Source organism: Cladophialophora yegresii, assembly GCF_000585515.1.
Source record: "Cladophialophora yegresii CBS 114405 chromosome Unknown aczIN-supercont1.5, whole genome shotgun sequence".
Lineage (NCBI taxonomy): Eukaryota > Fungi > Ascomycota > Eurotiomycetes > Chaetothyriales > Herpotrichiellaceae > Cladophialophora > Cladophialophora yegresii.
Window position 1 is genome coordinate 2,598,095 of NW_006913049.1, and position 15,753 is coordinate 2,613,847.

The 15,753-nt window shown below is 52.9% G+C and overlaps 5 protein-coding genes across 5 annotated transcripts; 4 read left to right on the top strand and 1 right to left on the bottom strand.

Annotated features, from left to right (window-relative positions):
- Window positions 1-569: 569 nt before the first annotated feature.
- On the top strand, window positions 570-1,442 carry A1O7_07670 (uncharacterized protein; the record flags this gene model as incomplete). The annotated part of the gene is made up of 1 exon (XM_007761667.1): window positions 570-1,442. The coding sequence occupies one exon, from the start codon at window positions 570-572 to the stop codon at window positions 1,440-1,442; it is 873 nt and encodes a 290-aa protein (XP_007759857.1).
- Window positions 1,443-4,111: 2,669 nt separating this feature from the next.
- On the top strand, window positions 4,112-4,826 carry A1O7_07671 (uncharacterized protein; the record flags this gene model as incomplete). Its single annotated transcript, XM_007761668.1, has 2 exons — window positions 4,112-4,613; window positions 4,666-4,826. 2 exons carry the CDS (start codon window positions 4,112-4,114, stop codon window positions 4,824-4,826), a joined length of 663 nt encoding a protein of 220 aa, XP_007759858.1.
- A 556-nt stretch (window positions 4,827-5,382) lies between these two features.
- On the top strand, window positions 5,383-6,808 carry A1O7_07672 (ribose-phosphate pyrophosphokinase; the record flags this gene model as incomplete). The annotated part of the gene is made up of 2 exons (XM_007761669.1): window positions 5,383-6,684; window positions 6,752-6,808. 2 exons carry the CDS (start codon window positions 5,383-5,385, stop codon window positions 6,806-6,808), a joined length of 1,359 nt encoding a protein of 452 aa, XP_007759859.1.
- Window positions 6,809-7,805: 997 nt separating this feature from the next.
- Window positions 7,806-9,068, bottom strand: A1O7_07673 (V-type proton ATPase subunit D; the record flags this gene model as incomplete). Its single annotated transcript, XM_007761670.1, has 4 exons — window positions 7,806-7,889; window positions 7,946-8,869; window positions 8,920-9,008; window positions 9,062-9,068. 4 exons carry the CDS (start codon window positions 9,066-9,068, stop codon window positions 7,806-7,808), a joined length of 1,104 nt encoding a protein of 367 aa, XP_007759860.1.
- A 1,161-nt stretch (window positions 9,069-10,229) lies between these two features.
- A1O7_07674 (uncharacterized protein) lies at window positions 10,230-13,961 on the top strand (the record flags this gene model as incomplete). Its single annotated transcript, XM_007761671.1, has 4 exons — window positions 10,230-10,366; window positions 10,420-10,640; window positions 10,694-10,810; window positions 10,870-13,961. The coding sequence occupies 4 exons, from the start codon at window positions 10,230-10,232 to the stop codon at window positions 13,959-13,961; spliced, it is 3,567 nt and encodes a 1,188-aa protein (XP_007759861.1).
- Window positions 13,962-15,753: the final 1,792 nt, after the last annotated feature.

The following is a 15,753-nucleotide window of genomic DNA, read 5'->3' on the forward strand; positions in this document are numbered from 1 at the left end:
ACATAACCGTCCAACGCTGTCGAGCAGCGGCCTTACAAGTATTGAGCATCGCAGTCTGATCGGGGTTGCACAAGTTTGATGTGTGGCCGACAACGCTACTGTGGACTCATACTGCCTAACCAACGAGTCAGCCTTAGCTTGGCTTATGCTTTGCCTAGTTGAGGAATCGATGGGCGCCCTCCCGCAAGTGCTGGTGTGGCCGCGAGACCCCGCATTGCTGGAGGGCTGAGCCTGGGGCTTCCGCCAATAGCCAACCATGTGGCTCATGGCTATTACAATATGTGCAAGGCTGAGCTCAAGCCCCCTGCTGTGTTACCACAACAGCCCCAGTGACTCACCCGGCAAGACATTCAGAAACCTCAGATTTATAAGTATGTGCACCGCTCAGACGGCTCGACTCTTCTGGTGGCATGCGGTGCGCTTGAAAACCGGGTGGTGAGGGAATGAGGGGGTCAACATCCTGTCCAAACCCAAAGAAGAGCTCTAGGCAGACATACTATGTCCTCGTGCACTTCCTAGGCAGAGTCTGTACCTTGCCTGTCCCAAGAACGACGCCTATTGTACACCCAATGGCGCCACGCCCTCCAGCAGACATAGTCTCCCGCTCCGATGCGGACGCTTGTGTCTACCGGGATTTGCGCTCCCACCGCCGTCCCGATAACCGCCACGCCAAACAATCGGCAAAGTACTACGGCTACCGAGGCGTCCACCCCAGCTGGATTGGCCAGCCGTACTTCGACATTACTACAGGGTCACAAGACCCTGACCGCGAGTCCGAGTGGGCATACCAATACCCCAACCTCCACGCAAGCATGGATCCACTACTCCTCGCGGAAGCCAACGGTACAGCAGTGCCCAAAATAGCGACCTGGACGAAGCGAGATATGTGGCAGGATCGCGAAAATGGCATATGGCCACTTGATCGACGACATCACGTGGGCAAGCGAATCCGCGAAAAGAGGTGTCGGAAGTGGAATGAGCTGGCTATGGGGCGGCGGATGAGGCAGAGGAGCAGGGAATGGGGGTTTGTGGTTGAGGATGCGCGCGATATGGCTAGGCTGCGGTACGATGATGTGGATACCGTTTACTGGGAACTTGACGACGTGGACGTCGAGGAGGTGTACAATGAAAGAGGAGAGCCGCCGCCCGAGTGGATCTATCTTGACGGGGAGAGGTTTTTCGACGCATGGTTCGAGAACGGGGTTGGTGGCTATTGGGAAGAGAGCGACGGGGTAGTTGAAGTTGAGGACTGTTCACTTGCGGTTCAAGAGCAGGACGACTTGAACTTCATCTGGCTTCGAAGTGTCGAGCGTGCTGGGAAAGACAGCGAGGAAGATGACTACTGCTTCGTATACAGGCACGAGGGCCGCGATGACATGTCGAACTACGCCGGAGAGGATTGCGACTTTGAGATGATTGAGCTGTGGACGGGTGTTAGGTAACTTCACCGCCTCTTCTCTCTACTAAGATATTATGGCTCTTAGTACACTTCCCGTTATCTCATGAAAATTAGAAAAGATTCTTGTAAAAGGGCAAAAACTTGCCATGAAACACCGGACGCTGGTGGTTCATGGTAGCGAAACTCACACCTCTTGCGAGGATGCTGGTTTTTCCGGTCTACTGCCTACTTCTACCGTCCTGCTGATATTTCTAGCCTAGTCGGAAGTGGGAATCGAACTCGTGGCTTCGAGGTCTTGATGCCTGCTAAGCCGGCGTTAGTTTGTCCTGTCAAGACCTGGATTGAGGGTGATACTTCTGGAGGAAATCTGAAATCTCAATCGAGGTCTTGTCGCCTGCTGCCCGATGGTAGTTTGCCCTGGATCAAGACCTGGATGTGAGATTGATCGGTCGGCTCGCTACGATATCGCCCAATTCATTGATGCCTCTTCCAATGTCCTACCCCGGCTCGGGCGGCAAGGTCTACACAATGGGTATGGGGGTCTTTGCGTATTTGAGGTGTTTTTTGGCTGGAGAAACATATTAACACTGATTTTGTTTTTTCTCGTGACTGGCTGGCTGGATTGGGAATGGGTGGGAAGTGAAGGGAGGTGAGGTGAAGTGAAGTGAAGTGAGGTGGAGAGTGGCGCGCAAGGCATTCCGGCTCGTCAAGACTCCTTCATTCCTCATATCTTATTTCCAAGGTTCGTCCGCTCCGTTCCGCGTCTGCTTTTTGGGGTAGCTTCTCAAGCTGAATTCCGAGTCCGACTTCGTCCAGATGGCAACGTCTGTTACTTGGACAGACCAGAAGTGATCGATGTGGTAGCAGGCTGCCAGGTACTCGTCTACACGTCTCGCTGGGAGCAAGTCCAGGTGGGACTCGGGCCACGAGGATACCTGCGACGGTGGTTGAAAACCGATTGTTCGACGACTGCGGATGGTCCTGGCCAGGGACGGGCAGTCACTTACACAATAATACCGGTGGCAAATCCAGGAGACCGAGACCACGCCTCAGTATGATGTTTCCGCGATGGCACCTTTTCCCTATCGATCGACGTCCGCATGTGGCCAATATGCTTGGTTATCTTCTCCCAGGAAACGCGCTGGTTAGAGCCTTGTCGGAAGCGAATCTCACAATGGCGAGGGGAGAAAACGAAACTGAGCATCGATGGAAATGACCCAAATGACGGTTTCACTTCCCGCACGAGATCCGTTCGTGTTGTTATAGATGGGAATTCTTGAGGGACTCTTGTTCTTCTGCCAATTATCCGAATCGGCTGGTGGCTCGCCTTTCCCGAGGTAAGCACTCAGCATTATCTCTGCGTGGGCAAGAATACCAGAACTCTCAGCCTGGCTGTCAAGACAACGAAAGGGTTTCACAACAGACATTATGAGTAGGCGAAGGGAGCAAATGGGTGGAGTGAGGCTGTCTCAGGGGCCTGTAGCCTTGTGCGGAGAATGGCGGATCCCACAACTCCGAGTCGGCAAGGATCCAGTGTATCCATGGCCCTAGATCCTCGTGCATAGCATCCGAAGAGACCGAATCGGCTTGCCATCAAATGCGGCATCGGTGACCTCGCCGACAAGGACAAGATCAGGAGCAATACGTGAGGCAATGGGGGCAAGAGTAAGGGTGTGTCTTCTGGGGCGAATTTGACGAAGTTGAAGTTGGGGTAAATTACCTTCGACCATGTACATTAGTGGAATTATACCGTCAGCATCCCCGAACTCAAGCATGTCTTGATGGCTTGATCGTGGCTGGTAGGATGAGGTTTTTGGGAGTATCCGATCGTCTGCGTGAGTGGCGTTCAAAGCCGACCGTATGTCCGAGAACATGTGTTCAGGCAGTTTGTGGTACACCAAGCCATATGGAATGAATCGACGAAGTGTCTCGAACGAATTCATTCCAATGTGCCAGACGAGGCATGGGCCTCCGACAATGTGGAGTGGTAAATCAGAGACTGTTCCTTTCTAGCCAGAGCAAGGCCTCAACGAGAGGGGAAAGGACAATCGAGCAGAAAAGCCATTCCGCACAGTGAGCATGGTTAGAGGGCATCAAAAGTTCTGGAGATCGTGGAGGAGAAGAAGGCTAAGATTCGGCCCAACTCCGCTCTGGCCCAGGTCATCCAGCAGACGACATGACTTTCCTATTGCTGACAGGAGAAAAGTCGAGCATTTCGCCGAATTTATTGATCTCTCGCCCGGCACTCTGTCGAAGGACGAGCTGTACGAGATTTGGACGGCATATGAAGGTGACTCTGGTTTCGCGCGTACATTGATACACGGCACCCTTCTCAGACGCGATGTCCCATATCGGGATAGAAAGTGTCGCACAAAGGAATGCGTTCACCTCTACTGCCACTGCAACCTAGGTGATAAGGATGGCAGTAGCCTCAAGCACAGAATTCCTTCTACTTCTGTCACTTCGTGAACACAGCGTGAAGTTTGAAATGCGCAGGGTCCGCAAAGGAAAGTGAGCAACAGCTTCGTTTTCGACCTGCAGCTCGAGATTCTAAAACCTAACACTAGCGTGGAGTTCGGAAAGGTTTATCCGAGTTTATCCGGGATCAATCAGCGAACTCGCGGGCCTTGAACATTCCACGGAGTTAACGCTCAACAAGTATTTTCACCTGATTGACCAACTTGGCGGGAAAACCACCAGAAAGTGGCAACCATGGCTGACGACGAGCGTGAGGCAGCACCATCCCCATTGTACAGCGCCAATACTGACAGGAAAGAGCGAGGATCGTCTCGAGGCGAGGACCGCAGACGCAGCAGATCCCCTCGACGAGACCGGGATAGGCGGGAAGATCGGCCGCGACGCAAAGACGGAGGCTTCAAATGGAAGGAGAAGCGCAGAGATGATGATGACCCCTCCCGTCGGGCCCGAGATTCAGGGCTGCAACGAGGTTATAGGGATCATTACCGGCCTCGTTCAAGATCCAGGACCCCGCCTCCACGAAGACATCCTCCCACAAGAGATGACAATGACCGGGAGAGAAGGCGAGACCGTGAGGAGCGCGAGCCGCGTGAGGAAAGAGAAGAGAAGAGACCAAAGAAGGAAAAGAAGCCAGCACCACCACCGGCTGCACCTACGCAGCCCATGATTATAGTCTACGTCAACGACCGGCTAGGCACGAAGAAAGCTATTCCATGCTTTCCCACAGATCCAATCAGTAAGCCTCAAAATCCCGTGCTCCCAATGCACGAATATTGACAAAATGGCAGAGGACTTCAAGGTCATTGTTGCCTCGATGATCGGGAGACAACCCCATGAAATCCTCCTCAAGCGCCAGGGCGAAAGACCCTTCAAGGATCAACTGACGCTACAAGATTATGGCGTCAGCAACAACGTTCAACTGGATCTTGAGGTTGACACTGGCGATTGATCCAGCGTCATCGTCCTTGCCCAAGCCCAAGGCCGTCGGGCCCGGCGTGCAGGTTGCATGAACCGTGGTCGCAGCGCATTGCGAAACCGTTTGAGAAGGTGTATTGGCCGCTAATCAGAGAGCGCACCAACACATTATCTGTCTTTGACGCGCTCGCTATGTCATGGCCATGTTGTAGGCGTCCTCATCAGGGCTCTTAGTTTTCGAGTCGATGATATGACGCCATCGGCACCGTTGGTGGTCGGAAGACGTCCGACTCGAAACAGAAGGTGGGGCGAAACAAAAAGTCTCCTGCGTGAGGCTTCCGGTGACTGCACTAGCCGTCTTTCATACAACGGATCTCTTCTGTTTTACTTGCATTTCACATCATGTCAAAGCCTCAGTGGACTCTACTGGCTTCACGGCCTCACAGGGTGCGTCTTCTAAAGTGACCTTCGGCATTTTTGCTCTGGAAGAGCTATATTCTCTTATCCTGCCTGCCCTTGAACCTGGTGCGGAGTCGACACAAATCTACCTCACACGTACCTCTACTGTCTTGCCCGTCGCTTACGACAAGATGGTTAGAAACATTGTCGTCTTTGGTGGCTCGTCCCACCCAGCCTTGACCGAAACCATTTGCGAAATTCTAGGCATCGCGCCCGGGCAAGCACTCTTCTCCAAATTTGCAGTCGGTGAAACTAGGGTGGAGATAGGCGAATCGGTTCGCGGAAAAGATATCTACATCATACAGTCGGGCGGTGGGAAAGTGAATGACCACTTCGTTGAGCTTCTTATTGCGATATCAGCTTGCAAGACTGCTTCCGCGAAAAAAGTTACGGCTGTGCTACCTCTTTTCCCATACTCTCGACAGTCCGACATCCCTTACAACAAAAGCGGTGCCCCTTTGATCAAAGCCGGCAACATCAGCAGCAAGCTTGTCTCAGAAACAAATGGCTACACATTCGATAGCATTCCACCTACCCCACATCCAGACAAGCACGAGAGTCACGGTCTGGCGAATGGACACCCACTGCACAAAGCGGCTTCAAAATCAGATCTTGATCAAGTCGAGAACAGTCCCACCCACCAGGCCCGCTTTAGCCACTATCGAGAGTCAAGCTCTCACTCGACGACCAAACAGGAATACTTCCCAAATGGGAGAAAGCGCGGAGACTCGGCGGCTTCCACTAATGGGGTTGCGAACCACGACTTCGCCGTGCCACTTTCGGCGCAGAAGATGGACCCGCAAGAGACGTTCAAGCCTCGCCCTGGTTATCGGCAATGGGTCGCACAAGCAGGTACCTTGGTAGCAGACCTTCTCACGTGCGCGGGGGCTGACCACATCATCACCATGGACCTACATGATCCTCAGTATCAAGGATTCTTTGATATCCCTGTTGACAATCTCTACGGCAGACCAATCCTCAAAAAGTACATCCAGCAGAACATTCCAGACTACAAAAACGGTGTTGTCGTCAGTCCTGATGCCGGAGGCGCCAAACGAGCGACCGCCATAGCGGATGCGTTGGGCATTGAATTTGCATTGATTCACAAGGAGCGAAGGCCTACCAAGATCACCGATCGCCAAAATGCCACGATGATGCTGGTCGGCGACATCACTGGAAAGGTCGCTTTCATCATCGACGATCTAGCGGACACGAGCAACACCATCACCAGGGCAGCCAAGCTATTGAAGAAGGAAGGCGCAAGCAAAGTCTATGCTTTGGTCACCCACGGTGTTTTGAGCGGTGATGCGATTGAGCGTATCAATGCAAGTGCATTGGATAAGGTGATCGTTACGAACACAGTCGACCAGTCCGAACATGCAAAGCGATGCCCTAAGCTTGAAGTGCTCGAGGTTGGGCATGTATTTGCTGAGGTAAGTGGCACCCACGCTCATCCAATTTTCCACAATTCAAGTGATATTGACAAGCTCTGGGGCACAGGCCATCCGAAGAGTACACTATGGGGAGAGTATTAGCGTGCTATTCCAGTATGATTAGTGAACCATACCGGTCGTGATGGGCTATCGCCAACCTTGTCGCCCATGGCAGGACTTCCTGCTTGGAATGGGGAAACCTGAGGGCTGGCTGGGTCACCCGAAAGCCTCCCTTTCATTTCGCATTGCGTGGCGTTTATCACCTAAGATCTTGGTCTCCACGGGATCCGGGCTCATTTTTCGAGTTTCGCTCATACGACGACAGCCGGACCTCTGATCATACACCAACCAAATCACGTCTAAACTCACCAAGATGCCTTGAACCAAGTGCTGGAAAGGTCTTCGTTGAGGGATGCATACTTTCATGGACAAGGGAGGTCGTTCTCGAAGCGTCAAGAGTCTCAAAACGCGTAGTATGTGAGACAGCCGGCTTTGGAGCTGTTGATTACGTCTTGCTGGATTCTATCTGAGATCGCTCCATGCTGAGCTGAGGGGGTGGAAGTGCTCCCACAATCTCAAAAAGTTCCACCACAAAGTGCGTTGTGCCGCGCGACGGGTAAGTCGCTTCAAACGTCGTGCTCTCGTCGAACTCCGATTCTCACCATTAGAGCGGATGAAGTGGATCACCCATCTCAGGAGCACGTAGATGTAGGCGTTTATCCAGAGAGGGACGAGCAGAACCAGTAGTAGCTGAGCTGTGTGGATATATGCCGCTGTAGCTGTCTGTCCTTGCACCACGCCTGGCGACAGCGGCGATATGCCTCCTGGTTCCAATGGCTTGACCTTCAAATTCAGTGGACATGAAAGTGCCTTCTCTTCATGCGTTTCTGTGGGTTCACCAATATAGAAGTGGGAAGATCTTAAAAGCGATACTTAGCAGCCTGCGGAAGCGACGTTGGTAAACGACAACAGCACGATTCCGAGTTGTGCAGTGATTAAATTTTGCTGTACTTGCAGCCTCGTTCAACAGGCATGGAAGTGCGTGCACGATACTACGGTTCCGTTCTGTCTTCCAAAACGCCGCGCAACATCACATGATAGTGTACACCCAGGAAGCCGTGTTAGAAAACGCTGATGTAGTTGCCTATCCTCTCTTTCTGGTTCTGGGCAATGCATTCGGCGATCCACGTGATGTTCCTGATTTCCTGCGAGGGAATTAGCGGCGAATTCTTCATACGGATCATAGAGAAGTTGGACTTACCTGTTCTCTCAACTTGACCCAAGCATAGATGACGGCATGGGTAAACTGCCGGGTGAAAACCATCTTTGAAAGTTCCATTTCCTTCTGGTAGAACATGTCCTCGAGTGATTTCGAATCACTGCCCATGCCTCCGGCCATGTTGCCGCCACCACCGCCACCACTGCTCTGGTTGAAGCCGACTTCGTCGAAGAATCGCTTGTAATCACCAACGCCGCTCACGGCAAGCCCGACGCCCTCGAGATCATCGGCGCGTGATAGCATCAGCATGCCCTCTGGGTACAGTTTGCCGAATTCCGGATAGAGCTTCCTCCGCTGATCTTTGGTGAGCTCTGTGCCGAAAGAGTTGATGGTGATATTGATGGCTCGTCGATCCGCCTCGAATTCTAGAATCTCCGACATAATCTCCCCCGTGGGCGTCATGGCCATTTCGGGATCTGTGTTGACGAAATTGTGGAAATCTTCCAAATAGTTCTTGTACAATGTGTTCCGGACGATCTCGATATTCAACTCGTCCAAGTCTTGGTGGCTCAAGCTGCCCTTGAAATATGGCGCCAGCGGCGTCTCGATGAGCACCGAGTTGTACAGTTCTTCAATGTTGGTGGCGACGCACAGTACCGGCATCGTCTCAAACCAACCCAGTGGGTGACATCTCTCCAGTAACTCTTTGGTATCTCGTTCGTGTAGAGTCCCGGTAATGAGCAGCGCCACATTGTCAATCATGTATGAATAGGTGAGGTATTCCATAAACTTTGCCAAAGATCCCGTCGCTTGACCTTGGAGATATCGGAAGTCTGCCACAAGCTTTTCTGTCGTCTTATTCGCGAGAGCCGATGTCGAGGGATTGGGAGGGAGGCTCGCTAGCGATTCGCCGTACGCAGGACCCAGCTGGGTCTTGACATCTTCGATGGTTTCGCATTGTGTGAGCTAAGCTGTTAGCCCAATCGTTTGGGTTATGTTGGTTGTGGCGCACGTACATTGCCATAGTTTGTGCCCGTCAGTAAGGTATTGCGGTAACCACGGACTATGCCTTCTAGGTAGCCGCCATTCACGTTGAATAATAGGCCTGAGACGATGTTTAGTCACAAGATAGATCCTTGTTATGGCACTGAAACCTACCTTCCATCGTTGGATTCGCACAAGTAGGCAGAACAGGGAGAGGAGCACGGCTGCGGCTGTGTCCTAGAACTCTTGACGTCGCAGCTTGCTAGAGCGCAAAGAGATGCTGCGAGAGGACAGGACTAGGCGAATAGATCAACCGGCTTGACGTTCTTGTCTGGTTCGAGCTGCGCAGCGCCAATGGTCCGCCGTAACGTTTCCCTTGTCAAGCACTCCGCCGTATTCCCGGCTGCCACGTGACTCTGCTCGAAAAGCATACTCCGTACTCCGTAGCTGGGTGGTGGGCGCTTCCTGATGATTTGTTGTTCTTCCGCCCTTGTCGCTAACAGCAGTGCACACAGACGTGCAGCTGCTCCCGCCAGAGCCGTTCTATCACCTCCCAGTGTCCTCCGTAATTACTCCAAATAGTCGATCTGACCTTCTGTCCCGAAGTTGACGCTCCGTCTGTTCGATTTTATGATCTGTCTTCCTTTGTGCTCCTATTCTTCGTCTACTGGCCGCATCGCCCGCCAGCGTGTACCTCACCCTTGCCAAACCTTCCTCTACCTGCCCTACAGCTAGCCACCGTCCCAGGGTCCCCGCTGGGCTTGCATAATCAACAGCTATCATCACGCATCATGCTCCGAGGGAGACTGAGCACCCAATGGACATGCTCATAGGTCATGCTTTCTCGCTCCGCTGGGATCACCTTGCAACCCATAGGCACGGCGATGGTTAGGTGAGCCCCAATCAGAACTGGCCCCAAGAGCACCAGCAGAGCCAGGGATAATGTGGTTTCGCCCAATCATACCCAGGGCCAAATTTACGGTCTGTGGAGCAGGGAAGGCGCTGGACAATACATGGATCTATGCCCCATTGGTGAAAGCGGCCTTCCAAATGAGCCATGCCAGCCTCATGCATCAACGCCTTGCATAAACCACTACCGGGTCGCGCACAATCTGGTTTGAGCCAATAGGGTCTGATACACTATACTGTTTGCGTTGGAAAGCCTTGCACCTGCTTTTGGGTTATGAAGTGCCTGCTTTTCGACTTGTTTTACTCCTAGCCTCATTACTACTGAACACCCAGGAGATATTGTTATTTCGACAAGGTCTAGGCTATGGCCATCTGGCTTTCAATCATATGAGTTTGATACGCCGGCACCGCTCGTTGATATCTTTCCGTATCAATGGCGCGACCTGGACCCAGCGCTGATGGAGAATGGACTCAGTACAAGAGCGAGATGGAGTCATTGTACTTGACACAAGGCTTGACGAAAGAGCAAGTGCTGGTCTTCATGAAAGAAAGATATGGCTTCGAGAAGACGTTTGTTCTGCACCCCTCCCTCTCCTTCTGGAATGCTGATGTGGGTGATTTAGGCTGTCTCAGTACACACGGAAATTCAGCAAATGGGGTTTCTCAAAGTACACCAGGGATGACAGCTGGAAGTTTATCAGTCATCGCATACAGAAGCGGCAGCTACTTGGAAAAGAGAGCGTGGTGTTCATTCATGGCAAGAAGCAGGCTGCTGAGAAGGTGCGGAAGGAGATCGCTCGCCATGTACCTCTGCTTGAGACCTACCGGCGAGCTTCTGCAGGCGGTAAGTTGCACACGAGCTCAGGCTCGCCCATGAGGTGCCGGCTAACTGCACAGGCCCTGCAACCCCCAAAGATGTATCTGTCTGCACTCCAGCCGCGTTCACAGAGTCCCAGCTGCACCAGCCTCGAGGTTTGCCTTCTTTTGAGCTCGAAGATTTACTCGAGGGACAGCGTGAGTTGAGGATTGACTTCTTTCCGGATTCATGTCCTCCCAAATCTAACGGCTTTCAGTACGTGCACACTTTCAACCTACTCCATTTGGGCAAGTTTCCAATGAAGAGTACTCGCCGTTCGCGCCTATATACTTCACCGACGATGCATTCGACTGGTCGGATATGACTTTTCAATTTTCACCCGATCCAAACACTTTGAGTGCTGATAACACTTGGCTCCATGCCACTTTCGACTACCAGTCACCAGCCAATCACCGCCCTTCAGCATTGCTTCCGGGAGATCCAAGTCTGCAACAAGCATTTGCCGCATTCTCAGATGCTGCAACTGCAGAATCCGTACGCGAAGTACGACTACTATTGGCAAGATGCCTCGAGGAAGGTAAACCTCTTTCAACTGCCGCCGAGATTGATCACATATATTTGCGCTTAGAGCCCTTCATGGTCGACAGAGACAACGGCGGACTTGTGGCCGGCGTGAAGAACCTCTACAACTCCCAACGTCAAGTCGTGCTGTCTCGACTGTTTGTCTTTTGTGCATACCTCTCTTCCAACAATCTGATGTCAAATACCGAGACAGCCAAGCTCGTGAAATGGATATCGAAGAACGGACAAGCATGGGTGATCAAGGAGATTCTCAAGTCGTCTTCATTGACAGCAAATATATTTGCGTCGAACATACTTGTCAACGCCACAGAGCTGGGAGACATTTCGATGGTGAAGTACCTTATTGATGTTGGAGTTGATGTCAATGCTCCAGGAAGCGGAATAGAGCGGAAAACAGCTCTTTCGGTGGCCGCAACGACAAGGAATATGCAGCTGGTGGAGATATTACTCGCCGCAGGGGCAGATCCGAACATCGTGGTTGCAGGCATGTTTGCATGGACACCCATCGAAGCTGCAGTCAGGGCAGGCTCCGTTGCGATGGTCAAGATGCTACTGGGAGCGGGTGCAGATCCCAATCAGCTATCTCAGCCCGGTAAACGTCTCCCTTTGATGCTGGCTGCGAAAGATTGGTCGACAGAGATAATGGACATATTATTAAAGGCCAATGCCAATCCCAACGCAGTCAGCGAAGACAATGACGATAATCCGACTGTTCTGCAAGTAACAGCTGCCAACGGGTCATCAGAGATGGTTCATCTTCTAGTCGGCGCTGGCGCAGATCTTGTTGCACGATTTGGGGAGGCTTACGAGGAGATGCTGACTTGGAGCGAGTATCGCGACCCTGGCTGGGCTAAAACACCATTGCAGCTCGCCGCCGAGGCAGACGACCTTGCCTCCGTCCAGATCCTACTTGCGGCGGGCGCTGAAGTTGACTCGTCTCCAGCAAATTCGTGCGAAGATTTCATAAGCGACTTACTGGGAAGCGACCTTGATGTCGGACTCGTATCACCATTACAAGGAGCTATTTGGGCACAAAACACACTGATGGTCCGAGTGCTCCTTGGTGCTGGTGCCAATCCGGAATTCAGGGGAATGGAAGGATACGGTCATACAGCCCTCCAGGTGGCAGTGGCTACTCAAAACGAGGCAATGGTGCGGCTTCTACTACAGAAAGGCGCAAATGTGAATGCTGTGGCCGCAAGATATCATGGGAGGACAGCGCTGCAGTTTGCTGCTAAAAGAGGCAACTTTGAGCTAGCTAAGATGTTGATAAACGAGGGCGCGAATGTCAACGCCCTCCCCGCCATTGAAGAAGGAAGAACGGCACTGCAAGCCGCAGCAGAGATGGGAAGCTTAGAGATGGTACAAGCTCTTGTCAAAGCTGGTGCACTGGTGAACGCGCCCCCCTCTTCGATTGGAGGGTTGACAGCGCTGCAAGCTGCCGCGTCTGCGAAAAGGAACCGCGGGGAAATTGTCGAGTTATTGCTAAAGACTGGAGCAGATCCTAATGCGCCTGCAGCACCTCAGGATGGATACACAGCAATCCAGGGAGCCATCCAGAGTGACGATATCGGAGTTGTCAAGCTCCTCTTGGATGCTGGCGCAGATGGCAACGACGAAGCAAGTGAAGGACATCGGTGGACTGCTTTGCAGATGGCCGCCATGAAAGGGAACGCTGAGTTAACACAGCTGCTCATTCACGCCGATGCCAATGTCAATGCCCCCGCCTACTTCGATGGGGGCCAGACAGCTTTGCAAGCAGCAACCAGGAGGTGTTCATCTACGCTCGTGCAGCTTCTCCTAGATTCTGGGGCGGATGTGAACGCTCCGGCCGCCCATTTTGAAGGCAGGACTGCTCTACAGGTGGCTGTCGAAGAGTCCGATCTACATCTGGTAGAGCAGCTCATCAGTCATGGTGCAGAACCCAATGCTCCATCTGCTCCTGTGGACGGGAAGAGAGCCCTCGAAATAGCCATGGGAGCTTTCCCCCTTGAAGCCCAGATTGTACAAACCTTGCTGAACGCAGGCGCCGACCCAAATACCCCGTTCGCGAATGGATGGACCGCTCTTCAGGTGGCATGCATGAAAGGCAGCCTTCAGCTCGTGCGGATGCTATTAGCTGCAAATGCCAATGTCAACGCTCCAGCGAATGTGGAGATTGAGGGAACAAGCAGCGCGATTCAAGCAGCGGCGATGTCTCGAAACATCGACATAATCGAGACATTGATAGCAGCTGGTGCGTGTGTGAACAGCCCGGCCAATCCGAAAGATGGGATGACAGCCCTTCAAATTGCAGCATCGACCAAGTGTACGAATGTCGTTCAAGCACTCATACGTGAAGGTGCAGATCCAAACGCACCTGCGAGCGCCGACCAGGGAAGGACAGCACTTCAACAAGCAGCGAAGGTCGGCGACATCAAACTCGTGCGACAGCTTCTCAACCTCGGCGCCGATGTCAATGCGCCCGCTGCCGAAATCGCTGGAGTCACCGCACTCCAGGCCGCGGCGATCCAGGGCTATGCTCGGATTGTTCTCATCCTCCTTCAAGCAGGGGCGAATGTTGGTGCCCCGGCGGCTATGAGCGACGGAAGGTCGGCCATCGAAGGAGCAGCCGAACATGGCCGCCTGGACACACTAGTATTGCTCCTCGATGCGCACGAAGACGACGAGCGCTTGGATTACCAAAGGAAGAGAGCTGCCAAGTTAGCTGACGACAACGGGCATTTTGCAATTGCGCGATTCCTCCATGCGTACAAGAAGACTTGAGCAGTGGATGGCAATGGTTCTTGTCTGAACAGAAATCTGGTTGGTACAGTCTTGCCCCTGAGGTTCAGAGACACGGAAGAGATATGGCTGCAAAGTGTTTAGGTGAGATAAACACGATACTGATGGCGTGATTCACAGGTCGGCCTGGCGTTTTACTGCAGGTTCCTGGATTTGGAATGGACTCGAAATGAATATAGACAGGATTCGATGATCGATAACACACTTTTTAGACGGCTCAGCGCGCCATAACGCCCATCCACGTACTTCTACGCGGTTTGCCATACGCTGTCTCCAATGTTTGATAGACCCGCGATCGCTGCACTTGACGTCTCGTTCGCATTGGAGCATGTCATGTGCTTCATTCACCTCGCGTAGTCCTCCAGCCTCAATGGTCCACGAACTGCAGGCCACGTCTCGCACTCTTGATCACGCCCATGCTCGTATGAGCTTGATTGTGATTTGGTCGCATCTATCACCTCTCCGTCTGTCCAGACCCTGTTCATGAAAACCCTCTTACTTTCAATCCCTTCGACGCGACACCATGAGCTCAGCAGTGATCGGTCGCGCTTTCCGCTTCTACCCGGGGCCAATTCATGAGGACCCTCTTACTTTCAATCCCTTCGACGCGACCATGAGCTAAGCAGTGATCGGTCACGCTTTCCGCCTCTACCTAAGGACAAGTAATCAGAGGACCCTCTTGCTTCCAATCCCTTCGACGAGGTCTCCCGAAAATGTTCCTTTGACGTTCGACTCGGAATTGACATTTAGTCACAGTGCATGTCCGTCCAGAAACAAAATCGCCTCTCTCATCGAATGAAGAATACCTTCCACGACCCCGGATGAGTACAGTCTCCACGATCAAAATTATCCAGCCACGTCACCGTCTCGTTCCACTTGACGATACACTCGCGCGGCCCTGCATCGTCCATGCCGTACGCAAGTTGATCGACCTTCAAATCGTACGGAAGTTGATCGACCTTCAAATCGTATACCGCCCAGTCGGAGTCATATTCCATGGCCGCCTCCTCACTCCTGTCGGCGTATGCTGCTCGGCTGAGTGCCTCAGAGCGACTATACTCATGCACCCAGCGGACGGTTTCATACCACAGGTTTATCCGCTTGACATTAGGAAACACCCCAAAAAACGGTACCTCTTTCCAGAACGCAGCCTTGAGGGACCTCCGGATCGAGCGGGACCCCAGGCCAACGAGCCTCAGGCGCGTGATCTCGGCCCGTAAACTGGCCCACTCGGCGCCACGGCAGATCGTTTTCAATGCCATGGATGTTGCGTAGGGGTCAAACGCCACGGTCAAGGTGCCGTCGAAGGCGTTTTGGCGAGGGAGCTGTGATTCTCTGCGCAGCTTCTTGCTGACGAAGGCGAGGTTGCATTCGGTCTTGTCCTCCAACGGGTATGCGGTGGGTCATTTGCGTCGGGGTGAGAGGAAGTGTGACATCTGGGGCTGGAACGAGGTCGCTTCACACCCGACCTCACAATCACCCCTACCTTTACAAATACACTTAGTGGCGCAATCTTCTGCGGACAGGCGGCCGTTAGACCTAGTGGTGATGTCCACCATGCGCACGGAGATGCGGTACCCGTCGGCGTAAGCATGGGTGTAGATCATGTATTGGATTTCTTGGGAAGATCGAGGAAGCGGAATGCTGGAGGGGGAGGTGATGGGATTCGTCCAGGCTGTGCGAACAAGGCAGTGGTAGCGTCGAACTTGTTTGGGTGAAGCCGGAGTACCGGTCAGGACGTCGGCCTGGATGTTGACAACGGAAACAGGTACGG